We start from the raw sequence: 25159 nt of genomic DNA, 5'->3' as shown, positions 1-25159 counted from the left end.
GTGAGTGAATATAAGCAATGGAATCTACCAAAAAAAAGAAAAATTGTGACCCACAGCCTTTTGTTTTAAGATGAAGTTCAGAGGTCTAAGAAAAAAATAAAACAGATTGGCTGAACCTTAAGGGAAAGGACAGAAGATGGTTACAAGGGCAATAAATGAATGGGAATGACAAGATGCATCTTGGGCATTCACAAGCCTTGATTATGTAATACTCTGTCATGCTCCGGTTTGGCTATTTGTAGAAAAAAGGACTTACTTCATGATTAGGGTCGAATCCTTACAGAGAGTTTGGGCTGCAGATGTCTACTAAATATGCTGATGGAAGGGGTGAGAATAAAATAACCACCAACCACTTCGCTTACACGCTTGCTGACACACGGCACATTTAAAGTGGTTACATATGTTCTTTATTTAAAAGGTGACACAAAAATAAGTATGACGGGAGATGACAAAATTTAAGAACATTCATAATGACTTATGTAAAATATATTTTTCTGTAAAATATAAAGAAAATTGATCAAAAGACGATTCCAATAGATTTTATATTTTGATCTTTATTTTACATTTTGTTACAATAATCTTCTAGATGTAAAGAATACTGTTTACAACTCTAAAACATTTTTAGTTATTTTCTCTCTCATTTGGACCATTTTTCTCTGTTGTTTTTTTCCATTACCTTTGTGCAAATGGGATTTCCACACGAGTTGGCGACAATGACCCTCATAACGAATGAAGGAAAAGTATAGCAATCAGTTAATTGGTTGTTTGAAGGTGGCGAAGAAGCATAAAATCACTTGGATCAAAACCTTGTAAATAGTGGTTTGGCATTTAAATTTAGATTAATCTGAAATATGACATAATTATGTATGAAGAGATATTGCAAATTCATTGGTAGTTAAAAGAAATATTTGAAATAAATAAAAAATATTAAAAAAGAATATTTAAATGGTATAGAGAAAAAATAAAAAATTATAAACATAAGTTTCACGCTCTTGCATACTACTTAAAAATATGTGATTTTACTCTTTTACCATCATAATTCATGAATATGAAATATAAAATCTATAGATAAAAAATTAAATCATTTTTTTAAGTAGTGTGCAGAGTGTGAGACTTCTGTATAGCAGGACTCTCGAGAAAAAGTAGATAAGCTGATGTATGACTTATTGAAAAAATCAGTATGTAAAATAGAAAAAGTAGATTTTGGTGATGTATTTTGAAGGATAGGATAAATAAACTATTAAGAATGCTCTAAGATGAGCAGCATTTCTCATTTGTCTCATATATCATAGTGCACACGTCCATATGAATTTTCCGGTGACTAACACAAACAATCAAAATGTAGTGTTTTTTAGGTAACCATTAAAGGTTGTTGAGGAAGAATAAATAGTACAAATTTCTTGATTTTCAACAATCACATAATTCATCTCTTGGGTAACTTTTATTGCTTTTTCAGATGCTACAATTACTCTGCTAAAAGGATAACCTAATCCTAAGCCTCAAATCAGAAGTGAAAGTCGTGTGGTGGCGCATAACTTGCCATTTACAATTGCACCAAGAACAGTGTCGTGAAGCATTTAAAGGAGTACGATCTTGGCCTCTGAAAAGGGTGGGGGAAAAGAAGGACAAGTGACAATTGCCCTCCACAAACCCATAAACGTACCCCGATGGCGATGGGGCTAATCAAGTCCCTCTTCTATATGTTTTGCTTCCTCTTATCTTTTCGGCTTACATACAAAAGTTGAATGGCAAGACCAAGTCCAGGACCAAACCCTACTTCTAGGTGAAAATCTAACCTAGACCAACGCGGGCTAACTAGTGAGATTGATATGCAACCCATTACAAGATGTTAACACCAAGATTTCCAGATTATTGACTCTTTGATCCGTCTTGATCATGATTAGCCCCGTGGATTGAGAAACCATTTTAACTCATATCATCTCATCACATCATTATAATTTTCTCAAATTTTCACACAAAATACAATAAAAAAATTGAACTTTTTCAAATCTCAAAACAATAATAATATTAAAAAATAATATTCTAATAATATTTTATTCAATTTTTAATTTTTATCTAAAACCATCTCATCTCACGATCCAAACATGGGCTAAAACTTTTCTCCCATTATGCAATGCAAATTTTAGTGTGCACGATCTGATAAAATGGGCGTCTCCTCTCTCCCTTGATTGGAGACATTCTCTTCTCCTCGTGGCTTTTTATTTTCTCCTGGATTCCACGGTGGAAAAGACCCACACTTTCTCATCCTCTGTAATTGTCTATTATCAATTTCATTTGCTTAAAAAAGAAAGAAAGAAAAAATGCTAAGACAAACAGCAACAAGAGCCAGAAACAACTCTCCCCCCTCACCTTGGGATAGCTAATTTCTCCATGATTTGGAATGAAAGGCGAATTTGAGACCCAAGGTTCTATAAAATGATGTATAAATTTGGAGGGGTGTTTGACTACAAAATTGTGAAAGATAAAACTCATGTCATCGACCACGTCTAACATTTCTTCCCTGAATTCCACAATCATCGCAAGCCCACTCATCAAGAGCTCTGAATCAAGTTCTCATGGAAAAAGGTATTTAATCACCTTTGCAAGTACACTCTCACATATAATATAACTACATGCACAAGCAATACTAGGGATGAGCAGAGAAGACACAACTGTTGTTGAATGCAAAGATTCTAGACTACTGATGCTAATTTAATCTGCACTGTAGCTTTTAACAAAATAAAGATGGTAACAGTAACCAAAAAAGAGCTAAAGAACACTCAAATACAAGATGATAAAAGACAGGCAAGCCAAACTTCAGACCACCGCAAAACCATAACAAAGCTTTCCATGAATTCAAGTCCACCTTAATCATCATTAGATTTTGAGTTGTTCCAGGCTCTGTACCGTCTCAGATTCTTGTAGACTGCTTGCAGTTGTGTTCCCGGTTTCTTCTACTCGAGCTGGTAATTGACTTGGTTGGGGAGAAGCAGTAACAGCACGAGGATCTTCTTTTTGAACAACAGGGGAATCTTCTTTGCAAGCTGGTGGAGCGGCAAATACTGGAACAGCCTGCCTAATGGATACTGGAGGAGCAACTCGGACAGATGGGGCCCGCATCACCTGAGGGGTTGGCTTGGATGGTGGTGGTAGCAGTGGTGCAGAGTAAACGGGCACTGCAGTTCGTATTGTAACTGGTGGCGCAATACCATGGCAAGGTGTCCTAAATTGTCGGATGGGAACATAAGGAGCTGCTCCTGCTGCAGGGAACTTCTGAGGACGGTTCCCACGGCCTTCTAGTGAATAATGCTGTGAGGGTAGCACCTGGCCATCATTTGCTATTGTTGATGGCAGTCTGTTTCGAGGAGCTGTCTTCTGGCAGATTAATGGGAGGATCTTTGATGTGGTAGCAGGGGGAGTTTGTGGACTGGTTGGCCTGGGGCTCTGAATTGGAAACTTCCTAGGAAACGGTATTGGAGCATTTGGGTTAGCCATTGCCATCTTCTCCTTCAAACGATATTTCAGTAAAGCCCGTGCTATTGTGATCTGTTCCAGCTCATCATTGTTTTCTGGTTCAGATGAAGAACCCACAGCTTCTTTCGGGACTGGCCAGAAAGAAAACAAATTACTTCCATTCAGTATTAAGTTCACAAGCTCCATCTACGAGCATTGGTGACAACTCGAGAGAGAGAGAGCGTCACTAATCTCATGACATTGAGCCTTAAATTATGGAAAAGGTAAGTCTTAACTGAATCAATAACTGGGCCACCATAGATTTTAACCTTCAGTAACAACTATCAGGTTTCAATCCAAAATGATGGTTGGAACACCAAGGCCAACTCTATGCCACATTTATAGAGTATCTTCATATGCAATGCAAACATGTTCTGAAAATTATTGTTTGTACTTTTAATGGGAGCTCCAGAGGTACGAGATTCATCCTCTAATGATGCCATTCCATATAGAAGTTTTAATAAGGAATGAATCCAATATGCCCAACAGCATTACCCCACTAGCGAAAGAGACCTGTCTTCCGACTTTTTACACTCTTATCACACCAACCATCAAAATAAAGTTGGATAAAGACTCACGTTGTTTTAGAGATGACCAAGCTGCCATAGCTGCATTCTTCTCAGCTTGTTTCTTATTCTTAGCAGGTTCCCCGGTGAATGTAATTCCAGCCAATTCCACGGTCCCTGTGAAAACAGGTAGGTGTCCAAGGCCTGACCTGAATGTTGTGTACTGTGGCAATGGGGCTCCAACTCTTTGTGCTATTTCCTGCAAGAGGTTCTTGTAAACCCCCGTCTCATCCTAACCAAAATCAAGTCTAATCAGTATCAGAACAACCAATATAACAACAAATGTTGACAAGTGTAACCACTTAGTGAAATGCATAGATATTCCCAAAATAATTCAAAAAGTAAGGTAAAAGTGGTAGGCTATACATCGTGTTTGCTTAGTTATGTTCCTTACAATTATATCTTGAATGTAGACTTTCCTTCATGAAAATGACATTGAATTATATGCATCTACTTATTTCACCAGCATCCCTCCTGGTATAAACTTAATAGTCCATCAGTTGAAATCAGGCCTCTATTATCTATCATCCTGTAGTCTATTATCAAGCATTAAAATTATAATCTCAGGAAGTATTTAGAAAAGATTGAAGAGTCACCGACCAAAAAATCGATGGTTTCGAGCAGAGGGGAAACTTCAAACAGGACAACAGTTATGCAACTTATGTGAATAGATAAATTTATGGTACCTTAGCTGGCATAAATTTGACAACCAATAAAAGTCCACATATATAAAAAGCGATTTATTTTTAAAAGTGTATATTTGCATATCCAAGTTAAATGAGGGTCACAAAAGTCATAAATTTAGCCTTTGGGGTTTTGGAAAATAAAAAGAAGCCCCTTTTTGAAAGGATAAACCTATTTTCTCCAATCCATAGGTACATAAACATCTGTTTCCATTAATTATTTCCATCAATGAATGTGTTAAATCCTCATTAATTTCTACATTATTAAAATTTAAGACTTCAAACTGCAAGTTAAAATCCCACATCTTTGAGAAACATAAATTGCTATACGCATTTAGATATTCCAATGGACATTACTCTACTTACCAATCCATACAGAAAAAGGCAAATTAATTTTAACTTTATTTTACTAGCTAGCCTGAGCCTAACCTCCTCCAACACCTCACTTTTCTTTTCTTTTGTTTTTTTTTTTTTTATTTTTTTTATAGAAAAAATAAGAACAGAAAAGATAAATAAATTTATGCAGTTATATCTTATGCTTCATCTTGTAATTTCCTTATTGTTCATGTGACAGTCCAAGGTATCAAGCTACTTGAAAACCTCCTAGAAAAGCGTAGAGTTTTTTTTTAATAAAAAAGGACACGTCTCTTCATATTTATTAACTGGAACCCAATACCAGAAGTGTCTATCATTTGGGACCCAGAAACGCAAAAACCTCCACTGATTGATGCCGAAACAACCACTTCAGTTATCTGAGTTGATTTGTTAATATTTTGTTGCCTAATCTTCTGGAAGTTGTGACAACAAAAAAATTGATCTGAAATATTTATTTGGCATTATCTTTCCTCTATTTTCTTGCTAAACAATCAGAGGGTCAATACGCGGAAGAACAAGGGTTTGCAAAGTTCCGGTCATCAACCGCTCTCACTACTAACAGCAAACACAACCTTTATGACCGAAATGCCCCTGAATGAGCAATTCATTGAACCGGAAAATCCAGGAGAAACAGTACAGCTCGTTTCCAGGCATAAAAGACAACAAGAACCAGATGGCTCTCTCCCTCTCTCTCTCTCTCACACACACGCAGACACTTCACTCCCAGAAGCTTCCCAAAATTGAACCAAAAACAATGAAACACAGAAAGTACATGATTTTATTTACAAGTCACCGTTCGTCAGCTAAGGTCAGAAAATCCCACTGCCAATAAGCAAGTGCCCAAAAGCGGAGCAAGGGCGTTTCCGTCATTTCACAGAACAAGCCCATTCTTCAAATCCGCCGGGAAATTAAGGACAAACAGAGAAAGCTGTGTGGGCAGTACAGACGGCGCATGATAGCACGAAGTAAATAAAGTAAAGCGCAAAACAGAGAGAACGGGGCACGGAACAGGCGGCGCGCGTTAGCAAACAATATATGAAAGAAAACTCGTTTCGTGACACTGATTGATCGGTAGCAGTGAAACCAAATCGAAGGCTTAAATTAAGGAAGTGACGGAACCCTAACGGCCCTTGAAGAGAAGGGAGGTAGGGGGGACTCACCAGGATCCTGGCGGCGAGGGAGTGAGAGGGGCCGCGGTTAGAGAGGGAGTTCAGAGCGACCTCGGCGGCGGAGTGCTCGGCCTGGCGGAGGGTGGAGCAGTAGTGGGGGCTCTCGAAGATCTCCCCGTTAAAGTTGACGGTGGCCTTGAACCTGGGCGCGTGGTCCGGACCTTCCCGAATGCACGTGTACGAGGGGAGGTTAAAGCAGCTCCGCTGGGCCAGCTCTTGAAGCTGGTTCTTGTACATTTCTTCAGCTCTCTCTCGCTCTCTTATCGCTCACTCTCGCTTCTCTATGCTACTCTCTCTCTCTCCCTATCTCTACTGCTAATTAAACTCGCTACTCTTTCCCAGGGTGGATTTAACTCGGAGCCCAGATCGGATCCGAGGGAGGGTTCCAGGGTCTGATCGAAACAAATGGGTACGGTTTTTGGGTCGGGACTGTGGCGCCGGAGAATGGTGTCTCCGGCTAGAGGGAGGAAGGGAAACTGGACGTGAAGTTGAGAGAGAGAGAGAGAGTAAATTTGAGAGGGGAGTTTTTACGTTTGTTTTTTATAATTTGGAGGGTGTGGAGTGGAGGATTATTTAAAAAAAAAAACAAAAAAGAAAGGGCGAATTTACATTATTACACCACTAAATGCTTCTATTGCCCAGGGGTCAACCCAACGTTAGGCTGCATGGATGTCATCTCTTTCCCCTTCATTTTCTCTGCTGCTTCTGTGATGTATTTTATACATTAAAATTATATCGAAAAGTATTTTTTATTATAAAATAAATCAGAAATTCCATGTCAAACTAGTATATAATTCACTAAATGGTTCCGTTAGGGTACGTGCTGATGTTTTCGCAATAAGTAATGACAAGTTTCACTTCTATATATTTTTTCTTTCTCGGCAAAAAGGGTTGGATGGGGTGACCGGAGATGGCTTCCTACCAAAATATTATCATAGTAGCATCTAACCCACTGGAGAGCCAAACAGGAGGGTCCTAGAAAGGTAAGAACTGCAAGCACTCCCTACAACTATAACTTGAGCCATAGCTTGACCTCAACTCCATGAGAGCATCAATAGTCCATAAGCCAATGTATCATCAATAATCTTAAGCGTTTCCTATTGGGGGATTCAACCGTAGAAACTAGTACCCACTAATAAACTCATGGATCACTGAGCCGTCGTCGTGATTCACTTCCATTTATTGCTATCCGGTTAACATTTTCCTCCCAAGTTAAGAATACTTTACTTATCTTGTAAATACATTAGAGTTTCTTGAGAAAACTAATATATTTTTCAATGGAGTATTATTCTATACTTGTAATTAATAATTTAGATTGTAAGCAATACTTTTTCCAAATGCCAAATCAATATTGTTTGTAACTGATTACAATTAAAAACTTTAATGATTTTTTTTTTTCAATTCTTGGATGATATTGGATTTGTTATCAGCTCAAAAAGCAAACTTTAGGTGTAAAAAGTTTATATAATCTTCCTCTTTAAATAGGTGTATGACACAATAATGTCCTTCTTAGACCAAGTTCAGCCCTTGCCTCGCAGCATATTTTCATGCAACTACACGAGAGCTATGTAATATTTACAATACGCGGACTTCGTAATATTTGGTACTTTTAATTTGTTGATAAAGTAGACGTTATTATTAAGAAAAAATTCATTTATCATTGCTCACACCACACATCAATATGTGATTTGTCATTTTATTTAAGCACACGTGTTAATAACATTTATCTATAGTTAATAACATTTTATTTAAACAAACGTGTTGATTTAACATTGTGCATCAATTATTTAGATAAAACAAAAATTCAAGAATTGATGGTTAAGTCTACATCATCATACTAAGTAGAGGTGAAAAGAAGGTATAATATATAACATTTTATATTATAAAGGTTAGAGATTCTCTTCTGTTCGAATTGGATTTATCTAATATAAATAGAGATAAACATATTAAATGAGTTATATGATAAAAAAAAATTATCAAAAAATAAAAGAGTAAGTACAAAAATAAATAATAACCTCCAAAAGAGGCATTTAGTTAGATAGATATCCAAGATAAAATAAAAGATGATCCCAATTCAATTGGAAAGAAAAGATATCCTAAACAAAAAGTCTCGTTTATATTCATAATCATTCTCATCTTATCTTATTTAATTATTATAATTTTTTTAAATTTTTACATAAAAAAAATAATTTAAATTTTAAAATAAAAATAATATTAAAAATATATATTTTAATAATATTTTATTTAATTTTTAATTCTCATCTCAATTCATATTAAAACAAATGAAGGGTTATGATTTGTGAAAGTGGTCATCAATTGTCCGACCAATACCAATAAAAATGATAGCTTCATGATGACCTAAACAATGCCATTTTTTTCAACTCATCACGTGATCTCAGTAATAATGCTCACGTGCCCCAATATATATATAAATATATATTTTTAAAAAATATTATTGGGTATGAACACGTGGTGGCCTCCAAGCCACTTTGATGAACCCAGGATAATATAAATATATTGATTATAGGATGCTCAAGTCAGAGGATCATGAATCTCCATCACTAAGGTTTGCCGTTTACGAAACTACCCCCTCATACCGTTAAGGTAGATGAAGATGTATTTATTATCGGGATGACTTTTATGGTAATTAAACATTATTAAAAGTACCCAACTTCATTATCATGGAGAAGGTAAGTGGGGAACAAGCTTTTTTAATCTCCGAAATTGGTGAAAGTTTGACTGTTTGAAATCACACTAAAGAGTTCTATTACTTTTTTGACAGATTTAAGGGTGGGTTTGGTTTCACGCACTTTTCAATATCTATCTCATTTCAACGTTTAAATAAAATTTAAATATAAATATATTTTAATTTTTTAAATTTTTTTATCTAATTATTATAATTTTTTCAAATAAAATATAAAAATATTTGACTCTTTCAAATTTCAAAACAGAAGTAATATTAAAACAATTATATTATAACATTCTTTTAATTTTATAATTTTTTATTCTACTTTTTTTCCATTCTTTTTCAAAACTCTATAAAAATCTAACTCAAACAATTTTATTATTAATTACAATTTCATCTGTATAGTCAAACGAGACTTAAGTTTAACTAGATTTTATTTTCAGAATTTAGCATTTAGATTAAAATAATATATAAATAAAATTAGTCATATATTATTAATTATTATTCATGCGAGTCTCTCGACAAAATTAAATGTTAAGAAATGCGATGTTTAAGGACGGGACAATCTAAAGATTTTTGTTAATCTTGAATTTGTAGTGAAATGAATTTAAACGTTCGAGATTTCTTCCCAACCACTTTTTTATGAAGAAGATATTTTAAGAATAATACTATTTGGCCATATGAAACTTATGGTTCAATGGCTCTCTTGACGCGGTGCTATTTGATTTATTAAAAATAAAATTTAAAAACACAAACACAAATGTGATAAGAGGGAATTTAAGATTTCAATTTTTAAATTTTTGTGTTATCCGACCTCCTTTTATTTTGAATGTATTTTTTAAGGAAAATAATAGTATGCCCTATGAGTTTGTTCTCTCATTTTAACTGTTCATATATTTTTATTTTTATTTTTTTTAATGGATAAAAAAGTTACTTTTAATGTAGAATAAATTTTCACAACCTCCTCACACTCCACACTCCACATTTTTTTTAATTTTTTTTCCTTTTATCAAATATTTATTATATAAATAATGAATAGAAAATTTGAAATAATTTAAAAAGAATAAACTCAAAACAAATTTTAAAAAAAAATATTAAAAAATTAAAAAATTTTTTAAAAATATGGAGTGTGGAGTGTGGTGGAGGTTGTGCAGCAAAACTCTTTAATGTATTTATATATTTTTTAAAAAAATATTTAAGGATGTTTAAAAATGTGAAAAAGAAAAGAAAAGAAAATTAAAATGTATAATTTGCATTAGTGGACACGCCCAACAGTCAAAGTTGGGCGGCATACTAGCAGCACCCATTTTTTAATAAACCATGTGGCATCACATAGTGTCTCACATGAAGAAAGTCATTTGAATAGTAAGTTTCAGATGACCTAGTTGTAATTATAATTTTTTCAGATATTAAGAGGAAAAACATAGAGATATTTTGGGAGCGACAAAAATTCCTACTTTCACCTAGGAAGAAACGTGGCATAAGTAAGATGCAATATAATTTACATATTTCAAATGGGATAAGCTTGAAGATTCTGGCGAGCTAGAAGATCACTAGTTATTTGAATAGGTTTAGTAACATGAGAATCTTATTAATATATATATATATATATATATATATATATATATATATTCTTGAGAATCCTATTAAATTCCTATGAATTCATAAGTCATATTTTTTAGGGTCTATATTTTGAAAAGGAAAAAACTATGGGGCCTATAGTTGAGTTTTTTTTTTAAATATATTTTTTACTTAATGATTAAAGTAAATATTTTTTAATAATATTGTGATTAAAAAAAAATATATTTAAAAGTATTAAAATATATATGTAAAAAAAGAAATTAAAATAAACTAGTAAGAGCCCAACGAGAGCTCTCAACGGTGACGGTAGAGCCACCCTTTTGAGAAATCTATACATTTTTCGAAATTAAACACCCCATAAAGAAGAATGATCTTTTTGACAAATTGAAGACAAATAGAGAATGGCAAACGTAAATGAGAAGTTTCGAAGGTCTTCTAGTTCTTCCCCCACTTCAATAAATGTAATTAATGGGTACTCCCCCTCACCAAAACAAATTATTGGTAGTGGACATTTAATGTATTGAAAAATCATTTAAAGAGCCCACATGCTTCCTCAACCTCATCTATATCCTTTTTTTCAAATCATACGCAGTAAATAAATAAAGAAAATAAAGATTTCTTTCTTAAGTGAAATCTTCCGTTTTCTAAGAGTTTGTTTTTTTTAGAGATGAGATGAGATGAATTGAGATTAAGTTAAAAAATTAAATAAAATATTGTTAGAATATATTTTTTAATATTATTTTTATTTTGATATTTGAAAAAGTTAAATTATTTATTTTATTTTATGTAGAGATTTGAAAAAATTGTAATGATGATGTGAGATGAGATGAGATGTTTCCTGAAAATAAAGGAGGCCTAAAGCCCTTTGAAATATTGGAAAATTATATATATCATACTATCATTTTACTTTTATCTCATTAAGTATGATGTGATACATTTATCACTATTAAATGATCATTTATTGCATGTCTCTTTAATATTTAATGATGATAAATGTGTCACATACTACTTAATATGATCAAAATAGAATGATAGTATTGTCATTACTCTGAAATTATTGTCGTCTTTGCTTGCTGCATAGTATTTACATTTAGAGCAGTAATTGGCTCGATTATGTAAGCATACTAGTACAAGTGGTCTTACCGTCAAGTTGGTAAGTAATATAGATCGACTATATCATGTTAGAAAATTAACATGAGGCCACGTGTTGGTATTTAATTGTTTGACATATGGCATCAATATCCACCTCAGCCAAGCGAAGGCTTACATGTGGCATACTAATAATATATGGTAATCCTCTTATTAAGTTTATAGGAGATTTGAGAGATTTTCGAATTGTGAGTTTCTTAAATGTCATGTATTAATTTTACGAGAGTTGAACACTAATAAGCTATTTGAATGATGAGATGAGATGAGAAGAGATGGTTTTAGATAAAAATTAAAAATTGAATAAAATATTATTATAATATTATTTTTTTAACATTATTATTATTTTGAGATTTGAAAAAGTTGAATTATTTATTATATTTTATATAAAAATTTGAAAAAATTATAATGATGAGATGAAATGAGATGAGATGAATTGAGATAATTTCTTAATCAGAATTACTCTAAAGACTTAAATTGAAAAAAAAAAGGAGTAAAAAGTCAAGTATTTACAATTAACCCCCTGCGGGAAATGAGATTCTTCTAATTATTTGATGAAATTGAATTGCTCGAGGCACTAGATTCTAATCGGTTAAAAATACATTTTTAACTAAAAACTTCTAAAATAACTCCACATACAACATTAAATGCTTATATAGGATTTATACTATGTGAGAATTCTATATAATTTGCAAGACCCACATATTTTGTTTATCTTTATACAAAATTACACTATCAAATGATTAGGAAAAAAGATATTATCCATATCTCTAATAATAAGTTGAACACATAGATTAAGAATTTTGAAACTAATAAAAGAGACGAGTGGTCAAACATGATAACGAGGGATTGCTTTTCTTTCTAGAAAGAGAAACTATTGATTCTCTCTAGAAAAGTTCCTCATCCTCATCTCCGCTTCATTTTTCAATACTCGTCTATTCATAAATTTTCCTACTAGTGTTTGTAATCATTCCTTTCCCTCGACTAGATTTTGGCTAGATCTATCGCATTCCAGCAATCGACTGCTTGCACATGCTCCACCACGCAACCCCTAGCCATCGATCTGTCAAGACGAAGCGGAACTACAATAAAAATTTAGATGCGTGATCCTCATGGGCGATTTGATCCGCACGTGGGTGCTATGCGTTGCAGCGCCAAAATGCGTTCAACGGCTACACGCGCTGTACTAGTAGTTTCACCACCTCAAGATCTTTTATATTTGACCCACCCCATCTCACAATCACTAATGCGTGGTCTTCACGTGCCGTCACAGCGAAAATCATACAATCGCAGACCAAACCATTTGATGTCAGTCTTTCTACTATATTTCTTCTTTCTCTAACCGTTGATCTTAAGGTAGGGAATATGAGTCTCTTCAGAAAATATCTCAGGACAAAATTGCAGTGCACCTTCAACATCTACTGTCTTTAGTGGTGGCATCACAATTCGTACATCTGTATAATTGTAAAAAACTATTATTTAAGACGGCGCCCTCTTTGCAGAATATGAGTGGGGACTAAGTTTTTTTTATCCCAAAACTTGATTTTTTTTTCCTTCCACTTTTGCACTATAATTGTTGTAATGAGGTGATTGTTGTAATTGGATATTTGATAGAAATCACACCCCCTCCTCGTATATCTCATTTTTCTTAGGTTAATGATATATATATATATATATATATATATGATACCAAAACAGCGGGAAGAAGGAAAAGCCAAAGCTGACTGAAGAAGAAGAGAAGGAAGGGAATGAAAGAAGCAGAGTAAATTGCACAATAATTAAATTATGCAAGCACAAAATAAACAGGCAGTTAAACCAGCCATATGCATGTATGAATATGCAAAATTAATTGTAATAAACATATAAGTTTTATTAAAATTAACAAGTTTAAAGTAATTACAGGCACAAGGTAGTGCAGATTTGCACTTACAGAAATCAGGATAAATAAGGAGACTCAATATTAGGGAGAGGGGATCAGAAGTGTTTCTCTCGAGTGTGAGTTCTACCTTAGCTCAAGGGTAAAGTTCTCATTCTATAACATAAGGAGTTCCTGTTTACAATTATTAAAGTAAAACAGTGAATCAATCCGTGAGTGAACAGTAAGAACTGTTTAAGCACGGGGCTCAGAGTGTCATTATTGTGTCTTTCCAGCTGTCTTTGTGGGCGGCTGCTTTCGGCACAAGATAACAAAATATCATTCGGTCGTCTGGTTATCTTCCAGCTACCTTTTGAGGCGGCTGCTTTAGATACTCGGTGACGATTATCTCAAAGTAGACTTTGGTTAGTCTTCTTTGAACTCAAGTAGTAGTCAATCATCTTCCAGCTTTGGAATGCCTTCTGAATCATGACCAAATATGTTACTGTATGAAGCCTCTGAGGATGCTTCTGAATTCTCATCGTCTTCAGAATTATCGTTCGTAGACTTAGACAGTTGTTGCTCAAGTAATTTTGTTAAATCTTTTTTGCCAAGTCTGTTGAAGATATTATCTTTGGCAGACTTAGAAGATTTCTTTGAGGATGAGCTGGTGGCTTTTCCTCTTGCTAAAGCAGTTGGTGAACTAGGGGCTTGAATTATTAAAGGGTATTCAGGAACAGGTGTACCAGATTTGATTGCTGGAAATTCCCTCTTATCTTGCAAATCAGGGGCGACTTGAGGGAAATCTTTAATCATTTGGTTGATTACTTTTTCAGTATATCCAAACCTATCCCACTACTTTGTGAAGTATGCTCGGTCAATTATATTGGCATTTTTCTCATAAGTCTATTTGAAGATCCACGGTAGTTTGTAGTTCTTGCAAAAATTGAGTTCATAAGGAAACATCATTGAATGTCGGTTTAGTTTTGTACCAGCAACTTGTTGGTAGAATGTAAAAGCTTTGGCGAGCTGCTCAGGGAGATTGTCTAAAATTAATCCAAATTGGTCCCACCATTGGAGAAACCAATAAGAGAAAGTTCCTTTGAATCTGGTATCAAAATTGATGAACCATGAATGGCTCATATCAGGTACCTGAAAGAACATGAAACGTCTCCAGGCAGTTATATAATCAAAGTAATTGTAACTCAGTGTAGAGTTTGAGAGTCTTTTGAGAGTCCATGGTTTGTTCCCCATTCGGCTTCTGTAATGACTCGAAGAATGTAAGCACTGTGGTAAATTAGTTTGGTGGAATCATTCTTATCATAAATGAGTTTTATGACAAGAGAGTTGGTGAGAATCAAAATACTGGAATAATATTGGAGATTTTTGGATGAATCTTTAGGTATCCAGTGGAAATTGGGGGGAAAATAAGAAAAGGCTATTTTAAACGGATCTGTTAGGTTAGAACAGTTAGGTTCTATGTGAAACATATAGGTTATAAACGGCTTCTTCAGATATTCAGATTTTCCTTTCGGGAGTAAAAACTGAGGAGTAATTAAAGCATGGATTTTTGATGCCACTGCTTTCGCATATGGATCAAAAGCTGTAGAAACCGTAGACGCGAAGGTCGCCGGTTGCACAATTTTACCAAGAGTTGTGAACCTATTGGCAATATCCAGTACTGTTGATGAGGCACTGGGTACAGTGGTGGATCCAGACTCATTCTTGATGAGTTTTATACTGGGTATTGGAGGTGGCGGGTTCGCTCTCTATTTTTCTTTTCCTTTCTTCTTGCTCACGCTCATGGTTGGGTGTCTGCAAGAACTCTCTGGTAAGAAAACCAGGGATAGAATTATTAGTGCATTTGATGTATTTAATATCGAAGTAAAAAACACTTAAAATACATTGCCATTGTGCAAAAATATGTTTTTGATGCAATGTTTTCAACATCTTGTTCTAAAACAAATTTAGCACTCATGCAATCAATTCGAAGTAAAAACTTCTTATTTAACAAATCAGATTGAAATTTAGAAATACATAGTACTATAAATAAAATTTCTTTTTTAATAGTACTATATTTTTCTTGTGCAGGATTTCAGGTTCCAGAATGGAAGCGAACAATTTGTTCAGGAGAATCTAGAGAAACATATTATTTCAGAATGCCATCATAACCAATGTTTGAGGCATCTGTTTCAACAATTTTAAAAGAATCAGAAGTGGGGATACCAAGGCACAGAAGGGTCTTAACGTGTGTTTTGATTTTTCTCACTATATTTGTATGAATTTCTGTCCAAGGAGGATGATGAGAACGAAGTCGTTTGAACAAAGGACGACATTATTTCTTCATATCCTTGTAGAAATCAGCAACATAATTGAGAGATCCTAAGAACCTCTACAATTGATTTTTGTTAAGAATAATATCAGGAAATTTGTCGGCAAAATCAATGGCTCTTTGGATGGGCCTGACTTTTCCTTCAAAAATATCATAACCAATGAATATGATCTTGGTTTGAAACAGTTTAATATTCTTCACAGAAACAACAAGACCATTGAGTCTAATGATGTCTAAAAACGAGTTCAAATATTTTCAGTGTTCATCAATAGATTTGAAAAAAATAAGGACATCATCTATATAGACGATGGTAAAAGCAGAGAACGAGTTAAAAACATCGTTCATGATATGTTGGAACTCACTAGGGGCATTTTTGAGACCAAATGGCATCACATTCCATTCGAAATGACCAAAGGGGGTAACAAAGGCAGTCTTATACCGGTCTGACTCAGCTTCTGGATTTTTCAAAACCCAGACTTGAGGTCAAATTTGGAAAAGACCACAGCATCAATCAACATATGAATTAAGTCATTTTTGTTGGGAATAGAGTACCTAATCTACTGCAAGACTTTGTTCAAGGGTTTGTAATTAATGACTAGACAAGGGATACCTCTTTCTAGTTCTGTATTTTTTCGTACATAAAAGGCTGGGCAAGACCAAGGGGACATGCTGCCAATAATTATGCCATTATCCTTAAGGTCTGAAATTTCCTTTTTGCAGAATTCTAAAGTCTGACTATTCATCTGAATGGGTCTGGTTTTAGTGGAAATAGTGCTTTCATCAAAATTTTTGATATAGGGTTGAGAAACGATGTGTTTCTTCCTATGCCAAAAAGCATTTGGTAAATCAAAACAAACATCAGAAACAAGACGCTTGTTAAAATCATCAATTTTTGAAATTAAAATTGGCGAAGATAATTGTTCCGAAATTTTTTGTACCTGATTTCTTGTTGAAGGAAATTCAGATGTTTTTCTTTTGCAAAGAGCAAAGATTTCAAACCTTTATCTTGATCAATCTCTTGTCGAGATGCAAATTTGAATTTGACATTTTGACCAAAAGGGTCGGTAGTAATACTGTATTTTTCAGTAAAAAATAGATATAAAGCAGAAATGAATGGAATGCCTAAAATCACTTTGTCAGACATGTTTCTGACTAAAACAGAGAGGATTTTAAAACAAACATTGTTTTGACAAACATTAGCGTTGTTAAGCTCATATGTGATTTTCATTTGAGATCTATTTGCATAAAATAATCTATTAGAGGATTTTCAAAATATTTGCTAGGAATGAGTCCTTCCTGAATATAATTCAGGTCTGATCCGGAATCAATCATAGCAACAACAGAAAATTGAAAATCATGGGTGACCACAATGGTGACCCTAGAAAACTATTTTGGAGGAATGATATGATGGATGAAGCAAATCTGATTATCAGCAGCCAACTCATGTTGGCTTGAACCAGAATCGTTTGTTTGCTCATTGTCAGAAGGAATATCTTGATCAAGTTGTTTATCAATTTTAAACACTAAAAATTCTTGTTTTAAAATCTCATTTTTAGACTTAAGGTTGTTAACCTCAGATCTGAGTTCAATGATTTCTTTTTTAATAAGATTTATTTCGTGTTGTAAATCATTTGTAGAAATTTCCTTGGATTTTTTCTTTTGAAATCTCTCCAAGGTTTCTTGAAAACTAATCATTTGCTTAGAAGACTCTGGTTCTTGGCGAGGCATAGTCTTTCTTAACTTAATAAGATATTCTTCCTTAAGCTCAGGATTTGTTATTTGAGAAATCAAGGTTAGCAATAGGTTTTCTTGTTCTTCAGATTTAGACAAGACATGAATTATCTTACCCTTTGTCTGGCAACAAGTATTATTACAATTGCAACCTAGCTTAGGACCAGTAGAATCTGGAGATTCAGTTTCTGAGTGATATTCTGAATCACTAGAACTGAATTCAAGGATATCAGATGATGAAGACGAACCTATTTCTAGGAGTCGAAATAGTTCTTCTTTATCATTGTTATCAATATTCAACTGATTAAGCTTCTTTTTCAATTTTTTATTTTTTTTAACTTTCTGGGGGCATTTGTTAGCAAAATGTCCTGGATTGCCACAAATAAAACATTTTCCTTGAGAAAAATCCTTAAATTTTTTTTATTAGAAAATGGCTTAGAAAATGATTTTTTATAAGTTTTATTGTAAAATTCATCACGGAGTTTTCTCCTGATACCACCACGAGGTTTAGAAAACTTGTGCCTCCTTTTAGAGGGAGCTATAGTAGGAAGTCCAAATTGTTCACAAAATGTTTCCATTTCGTATTTGGCTTTCTTGCTATTTCTCATCTGCTCACGGAGCATTCTTTGATCATTGCATATACTAATACTAAGTTTCTTAATTACAGCACAGATATCACCATAAGTGTATGCATCGTAATTTAGAGACCCAACAATAGTAAGTTCATCCTTCACTTTGTAAGCGAACAAGCAAGGTAATCCATCAATGAATTTTTCTTTCCAGTAAGGCTTCTGACTATCATCCCAAAGCATTACATTGGAAATGAAAACATCTTGGTACCATCTATAGTCAGACATCTGATGACATCTGAGATTATTTAACTGGTCGCTGATGCGGCTAGTTATATCAGATGGTGTGCCAATAAAATGCTTTAAAATTGTGTAAATCAAAGTATTAACTCCATCAGATTGGACAGATCCAATGGATTAATCAAAAATAGGTAACTCTTCATCATTACACTTGACAGCGTTCTGAATGGTTTCCTTGGCATCTCTGGTTATGTGTTTATCCCACCAGATTCTCAAAATACCGGAAAAACCTTGTGTTAAAATCTTAACAATATCAGATTGCCTAATATTGTTATTTACATAAACATTTGCCACAAGAGACATTTTACTCATGATTTCTTGTTCAGAGAAACCATCAATATTCCACTAATAGACCTTGTCGGCAGAGTAAGAAGATTGGCTTTGAAAAACTTTTTCTTCAAACTGTAAATCAGGAGGAGTAGGCCTGGAATACCAGTTCTTCGTTAGACTCATTGATTTGGGTCCTTTTGAAGAAAATCTGACTATTTCAGGTTTTAAAATAATATCTTGAAAATTCTTTTCAAGTAAATCAAGATCATTTTCTTTAGAAGAGTGATCATTAGAAGACTCATCTGTAGTTTCAACAAGAACTTCTTCTTTTATTCATTTGTTAGACAAAGCACTAGTAGAAGGCTGTTCTCTTTTCAGATCATTAAGCATTTGATCAATCTTATCAAGAGTCTTTGCCTGTAGATTATTAAAATCAATTTTGGTACGACTTTCTGGTAAGATAATCAAAGGTTTTTCACCTGTTTTCTTTGGTTGATCTTTAGTCAAAACCAAAGGAATAGGATTAGGTTTTTTAACCTTTTCTTCAATTCGATCTAACTGTTGTCCGATCGTATGAAGAGCAAGATTCACAAAGTTATTTTGAGAAATAACCTTTTTTGTTTCTTTGAGAATCTTGTCATTCTCAGGATCTCTGGAAACAATTTCTGAGATTTTGAAAGGTGAAGCAGATATTTCAACCCCTTTATGGGTGATGAGAACAGTCTCCAAAGGTGGATGACTAGACTGAACTACCATTTTACCTTCTTCCTTGACAAAATCAGTTTTAATAACGTTCAAAGTATTGTTAGAAATATAAATATTTTCAACAAAATCAAAGAAAAGAATATGCTTTTGCTGCTTATTCATTTCTTCTTTCCATTTCTGTTTAACACGTTTTTCTTTTTTGGAATATTTTGTGTGATAAGCTTTTCGCTTAGCACTATTTTTAGAAAGTTTGTATTCTTCAAAAAGATAAACAAGATCAAACGCAAATGGTTTGTTCAGCACGGTTAGACTGTGATGAATTTGAGGTGCAACAGGAGCTACCATATTTGAAGCTGTAGGTGATAAAGATGAGTTATCGTCTTCTTTATCAGCTTCATTATGAATAGACTGGTCTTTAAAGGATCCAGGATCCTGTGCAGAATAAAAAGCAAAAGTAACCTGAGAGGACGTAGAAAGTTCTTTCAGTTTTAAAACAGGATTAACAGGTTGGGCTGTTTTAACAGAATCTTCCAGAAATTGTTTGAGATTTTGGTCTCTTCTTACTGGAATTTCTGACCCTTTAAAAGAAGAATTAGATCCAGCAAAAGAATTTCTTCTTAGCCCTGGAGATCTAGTCTGATCAAAACTAATTTTAATGGTTCCATCCAAATACTGTTGAATGTTACTTGGGTAACTGTCAACAGGGTTTCGAGGATGTGAGGAACCTCTTCTTCCAAAATCCATTCTTTAGGAAGAATTATATTTTTCCAAAAAATCATTTTTGGAGTTGAAACATCTGCATCTGGGGTTGAACTCTGGATCAGAAGAGTTTTTCCCTGGATGGATTTTGCAATAGCTTTTGGATTTAAACTCGTTTTTAAAAGACGATAATAAATCCTGTAAATCAAAGTAAGAGGTTTGCTACCCTTAAGCATATCATATCCAGAAGTTAAAATGTTTAAGGTCATACATTTTAAAATATGTTTATCATCAAGAGCAAGTGTTAAATCAGGATAACAATTAAAATGGACTGGTCCATCCGTTAAAGAGGATTGGATCATTCCGAAAATACTTGTTTCAAAATTATTGAATCTGGCATCCCTTAAACAAAATAATACGGATGCATTGATGCCTCTCCTTGTTAAAGGTTTGGCAACAATTTGGACAGATCCAATATGAATATATCTAAAATCTTGCTCCAAGAATTTGGTTATCTGTTTTTCTTGAAAAAGATAACATTTTTCTTGAGTTTTGGAAATAGCATAAGTTTGTTCAACAGTACGCACGCAAAACTGTGTGTGCATAGATCTCTCAAACCAATTGGTTCGATAGATCGTGCTAACATCAAGTTTTGGAATCTTCCATGATCTCAGTACAGACGACTCTACTGCTTCAAAAGCACAGTTTTCCTCATTAACAATGTCAGGCGGCATAGCCGACCTAGAACTAACTGTTGAATTGGATCTATTTATCCAACTCATTTTGTCCTAGGACAACACTGACCGTCGCATCTCAGGGGTCTGCGAACTTACCACTCTCGGCCCTTGGGTTTGAACCTATAGCTGCCCTACACTCGCCTCTCTGGCTTTAAAACGGGACTTACACCTCCGGGTTCCTGACCTACTTGTCGAAAGATGATCCTGAACCAATCAAAGTAGAAACTCCGGGTGGGGGTTGTCAGAAAACAAAATAAGTTCAACAAAGAAGAAACAATTCACAACAATTAGATACCAGATTGTCACTGATACCAAAACAGCGGAAAGAAGGAAAAGCCAAACCTGACTGAAGAAGAAGAGAAAGAAGGGAATAAAAGAAGCAGAGTAAATTGCACAATAATTAAATTATGCAAGCACAAAATAAACAGGCGGTTAAACCAGTCATATGCTTGTATGAATATGCAAAATTAATTGTAATAAACATATAAACTTTATTAAAATTAACAAGTTTAAAGTAATTACAGGCACAAGGTAGTGTAGATTTGTACTTACAGAAATCAGGGTAAATAAGGAGACTCAAGATTAGGGAGAGAGGATCAGAAGTGTTTCTCTCGAGTGTGAGTTCTGCTTTAGTTCAAGGGTAAAGTTCTCCTTTTATAACATAAGGAGTTCCTGTTTACAATTATTAAAGTAAAACAGTGAATCAATCCGTGAGTGAACAGTAAGAACTGTTTAAGCACGGGGCTCAGAGTGTCATTATTGTGTCTTTCCAACTGTCTTTGTGGGCGGCTGCTTTCGGCACAAGATGACAAAATATCCTTCGGTCGTCTGGTTATCTTCTAGCTGTCTTTTGAGGCGGCTGCTTTAGATACTCGGTGACGATTATCTCAAAGTAGACTTTGGTTAGTCTTCTTTGAACTCAAGTAGTAGTCAATCATCTTCCAGCTTTGGAATGTCTTCTGAATCATGACCAAATATGTTACTGTATGAAGCCTCTGAGGATGCTTCTGAATTCTTATCGTCTTCAGAATTATCGTTCGTAGACTTAGACAGTTGTTGCTCAAGCAATTTTATTAAATCTTTTTTGCCAAGTCTGTTGAGGATATTATCTTTGGCAGACTTAGAAGATTTCTTTGAGGATGAGCTGGTGGCTTTTCCTCTTGCTGAAGCAGTTGGTGAATTAGGGGCCTGAATTATTAAAGGGTATTCAGAAACAGGTGTACCAAATTTGATTGCCTGGAAATTTCTTCATGTCTTGCAAATCAGGGGCGACTTGAGGGAAATCTTTAATCATCTGGTTGATTACTTTTTCAGTATATCCAAACTTATCCCACCACTTTGTAAAGTAGGCTCGGTCAATTATATTGGTATTTTTCTCATAAGTCCATTTGAAGATCCACGATAGTTTGTAGTTCTTGTAAAAATTGAGCTCATAAGGAAACATCAGTGAATGCTGGTTTAGTTTTGTACTAGCAACTTGTTGGTAGAATGTAAAAGCTCTAGCGAGCTGCTCAGGTAGATTGTCTGGAATTAATCCAAATTGATCTCACCATTGGAAAAACCAATAAGGAAAAGTTCCTTTGAATCTGGTATCAAAATTGATGAACCATGAATGACTCATATCAGGTACCTGAAAGAACATGAAACGTCTCCAGGCAGTTATATAATCAAAGTAATTGTAACTCAGTACAGAGTCTGAGAGTCTTTTGGGAGTCCATGGGTTTGTTCCCTATTCGGCTTCTGTAATGACTCGAAGAATGTAAGCACTGTGGTAAATTAGTTTGGTGGAATCATTCTTATCATAAATGAGTTTTATGACAAGAGAGTTGGTGAGAATCAAAATACTGGAATAATACTGAAGATTTTTAGATGAATCTTTAGGTATCCAGTGGAAATTGGGAGGAAAATAAGAAGAGGCTATTTTAAACGGATCTGTTAGGTTAGAACGGTTATGTTATATGTGAAACAGATAGGTTATAAACGGCTTCTTCAGATATTCAGATTTTCTTTTTGAGAGGAAAAATTGTGAAGTAATTAAAGTAGGAATTTTTGATACCACTGCTTTCGCATATGGATCAAAAGTTATAGAAACCGTATATACATATATGTATATATATATATGCTTGATTCCTGAAAAAAAAAAAAAAAAAAAAGAGGAGAGATACGAGGTGAGTGAGGCCGCATCAACGTATGGGAACATTCTTTGATAGCAGAAACAATGATAAAATTAGGCCTAAACCAAAAGATGCAAAAGTAGATAATGAGTACCATCAATCTGAGGGTGTGATGAGATGATAAGTAATTATACAAAGAAAATATTCTGGCCATTAGACAAGGTAAAGCTTTCACTGAAAAATGATGACGATAAGTAATATTATATATAATTATATATTGTATAAATATCGTATATTTATTTTTAAAAAAATAAGTTTATTATTAAAAAATGAATTTTTTTTATATTAACATCATATTTATTCACTTTATTTTTTTTAAAAAAATACACGTACTTATACATTCTATCAAATATCTTCATTCAAGAAACAAAGGTTGGGTTGGTCCTCGACTCCTCTGGTTGGGCGATTGATTCTACACCGAGCACAAGGCGATAATGGAATGAGTGAGCAGTAATTGGCTTGGCTGTGTCTTCTCCACCAATTACACGTGTAAAACCTATGACAGAAGTCTGACAAACCCTAATAACTAGGGTGAATCAACAGTTTAAGGTGTGAGGTTAGGTCAACGCGCAGAAAAAGCAGGAAAACCTAGTGAAGTGGAGTGAAAGGTGACAAATGAGCTCATTCTCATGGGACCCCCAATAATCATTACAGAGCACCCAACTCTCATCAGTTTAAAGCCATTGATTTGAGAGGTTGTCTTCACCAAACCATACCACACCACAACACATCCTTTTCTCTCTTCTTCTATAAACCGTCCTGTTCTATATTCCATTCGAGTAATGATAAATACATGATATTTTACATAATATTTTTTATAACACATGTTATAAAATAAAAATATTTTTATAAAATAATGTTTATTTTATAAAATATTTTACAAAAATATTTCTCCTTTTATAACATTATTGTATAAAATATTATATAAAATATTGTATATTTATCATTTTTCATTCCATTCTCCCCAAAGATACCTTTTTATCATGGGTCTAATAGGTCCAGTTTGATATAATTTTGGCTAAAAAAAAATAATAAACACACAACACTTTCTACAACAATATTTTAAAAGGAGGAGTATTTCTGTAAAATAATTTATAAAACTAACATCATTTTACAAAAATATCCTTATTTTATAACATGTGTTGTGAAAAGTGTTGTGTGTTTATCACTTTCCAAATTTAAGATCAAACCAGTAATAACCGACTTTATCATTATTTCTCCTTTTATAACATTATTGTATAAAATATTATATAAAATATTGTATATTTTTCATTTTTCATTCCATTCTCCCCAAAGATACCTTTTTATCATGGGTCTAATAGGTCCAGTTTGATATAATTTTGGCTAAAAAAAAATAATAAACACACAACACTTTCTACAACAATATTTTAAAAGGAGGAGTATTTCTGTAAAATAATTTATAAAACTAACATCATTTTACAAAAATATCCTTATTTTATAACATGTGTTGTGAAAAGTGTTGTGTGTTTATCACTTTCCAAATTTAAGATCAAACCAGTAATAACCGACTTTATATTTTTAAAAATTGATTTCGCACCAATTATTTCTCTAAATCGGTTCTTTCGATTTTACTAGTTCTAGTCTGGTTTTCCAATTTTAATATGCTATATTATATATTATATAATATGGTATATTATGGTATATAATACAATAGTGATAATATATTGTAGTATATTATAATATATATTATAATTATATTATAGACTATAGTGATATATTATAATATCTAATATAGTGATATAAGATTTTAAAATTTAAAATTATATTAATTATTAATTTATCATATAATACAAAAATATTTTATACATAATTATATATTATATACAAAAATTATATACAATATAAAAAATTAATATATATATATATAAACCGTTCCGGTTTTAAAAGAAGAAAAACCAAAATTAGATCGATTTTGATTGGTTTTAAGAAAAATAAAACCGATACTGGACTGAACCAAACTCGATATTGGACCGAACGGTTTGTCTGGTTTACTGGTTTTTTTTCACCCCTACTTTCTATATTACTGTTTCTAAAGATAAGCATAAGC

General features: G+C 33.6%; 1 protein-coding gene across 1 annotated transcript; it reads right to left on the bottom strand.

Moving 5' to 3' along the window:
- Window positions 1-2678: 2678 nt before the first annotated feature.
- Window positions 2679-6868, bottom strand: LOC121239576 (double-stranded RNA-binding protein 2). Its single transcript, XM_041136844.1, has 3 exons — window positions 6298-6868; window positions 4092-4311; window positions 2679-3605 (listed from the first exon to the last, which is right to left on the bottom strand). The coding sequence occupies exons 1-3, from the start codon at window positions 6541-6543 to the stop codon at window positions 2878-2880; spliced, it is 1194 nt and encodes a 397-aa protein (XP_040992778.1). The 5' UTR covers window positions 6544-6868; the 3' UTR covers window positions 2679-2877.
- Window positions 6869-25159: the final 18291 nt, after the last annotated feature.

This window comes from Juglans microcarpa x Juglans regia, chromosome 7D (assembly GCF_004785595.1).
Source record: "Juglans microcarpa x Juglans regia isolate MS1-56 chromosome 7D, Jm3101_v1.0, whole genome shotgun sequence".
Classification (NCBI taxonomy): Eukaryota; Viridiplantae; Streptophyta; class Magnoliopsida; order Fagales; family Juglandaceae; genus Juglans; species Juglans microcarpa x Juglans regia.
Note: the sequence above shows the minus strand (reverse complement) of the source record. Positions and strands in the feature narration are given on the sequence as shown.

Excerpts from the sequence above, each read along its gene's own strand:
- LOC121239576 (XM_041136844.1), bottom strand. The coding sequence starts at position 6,543 with ATGTACAAGAACCAGCTTCAAGAGCTGGCCCAGCGGAGCTGCTTTAAC. Across the intron at positions 4,312-6,297 it reads CCCTCGCCGCCAGGATCCTG|GATGAGACGGGGGTTTACAA; the intron begins GTGAGTCCCCCC and ends GATTTTGGTTAG. Across the intron at positions 3,606-4,091 it reads TTGGTCATCTCTAAAACAAC|TCCCGAAAGAAGCTGTGGGT; the intron begins GTGAGTCTTTAT and ends CTTTCTGGCCAG.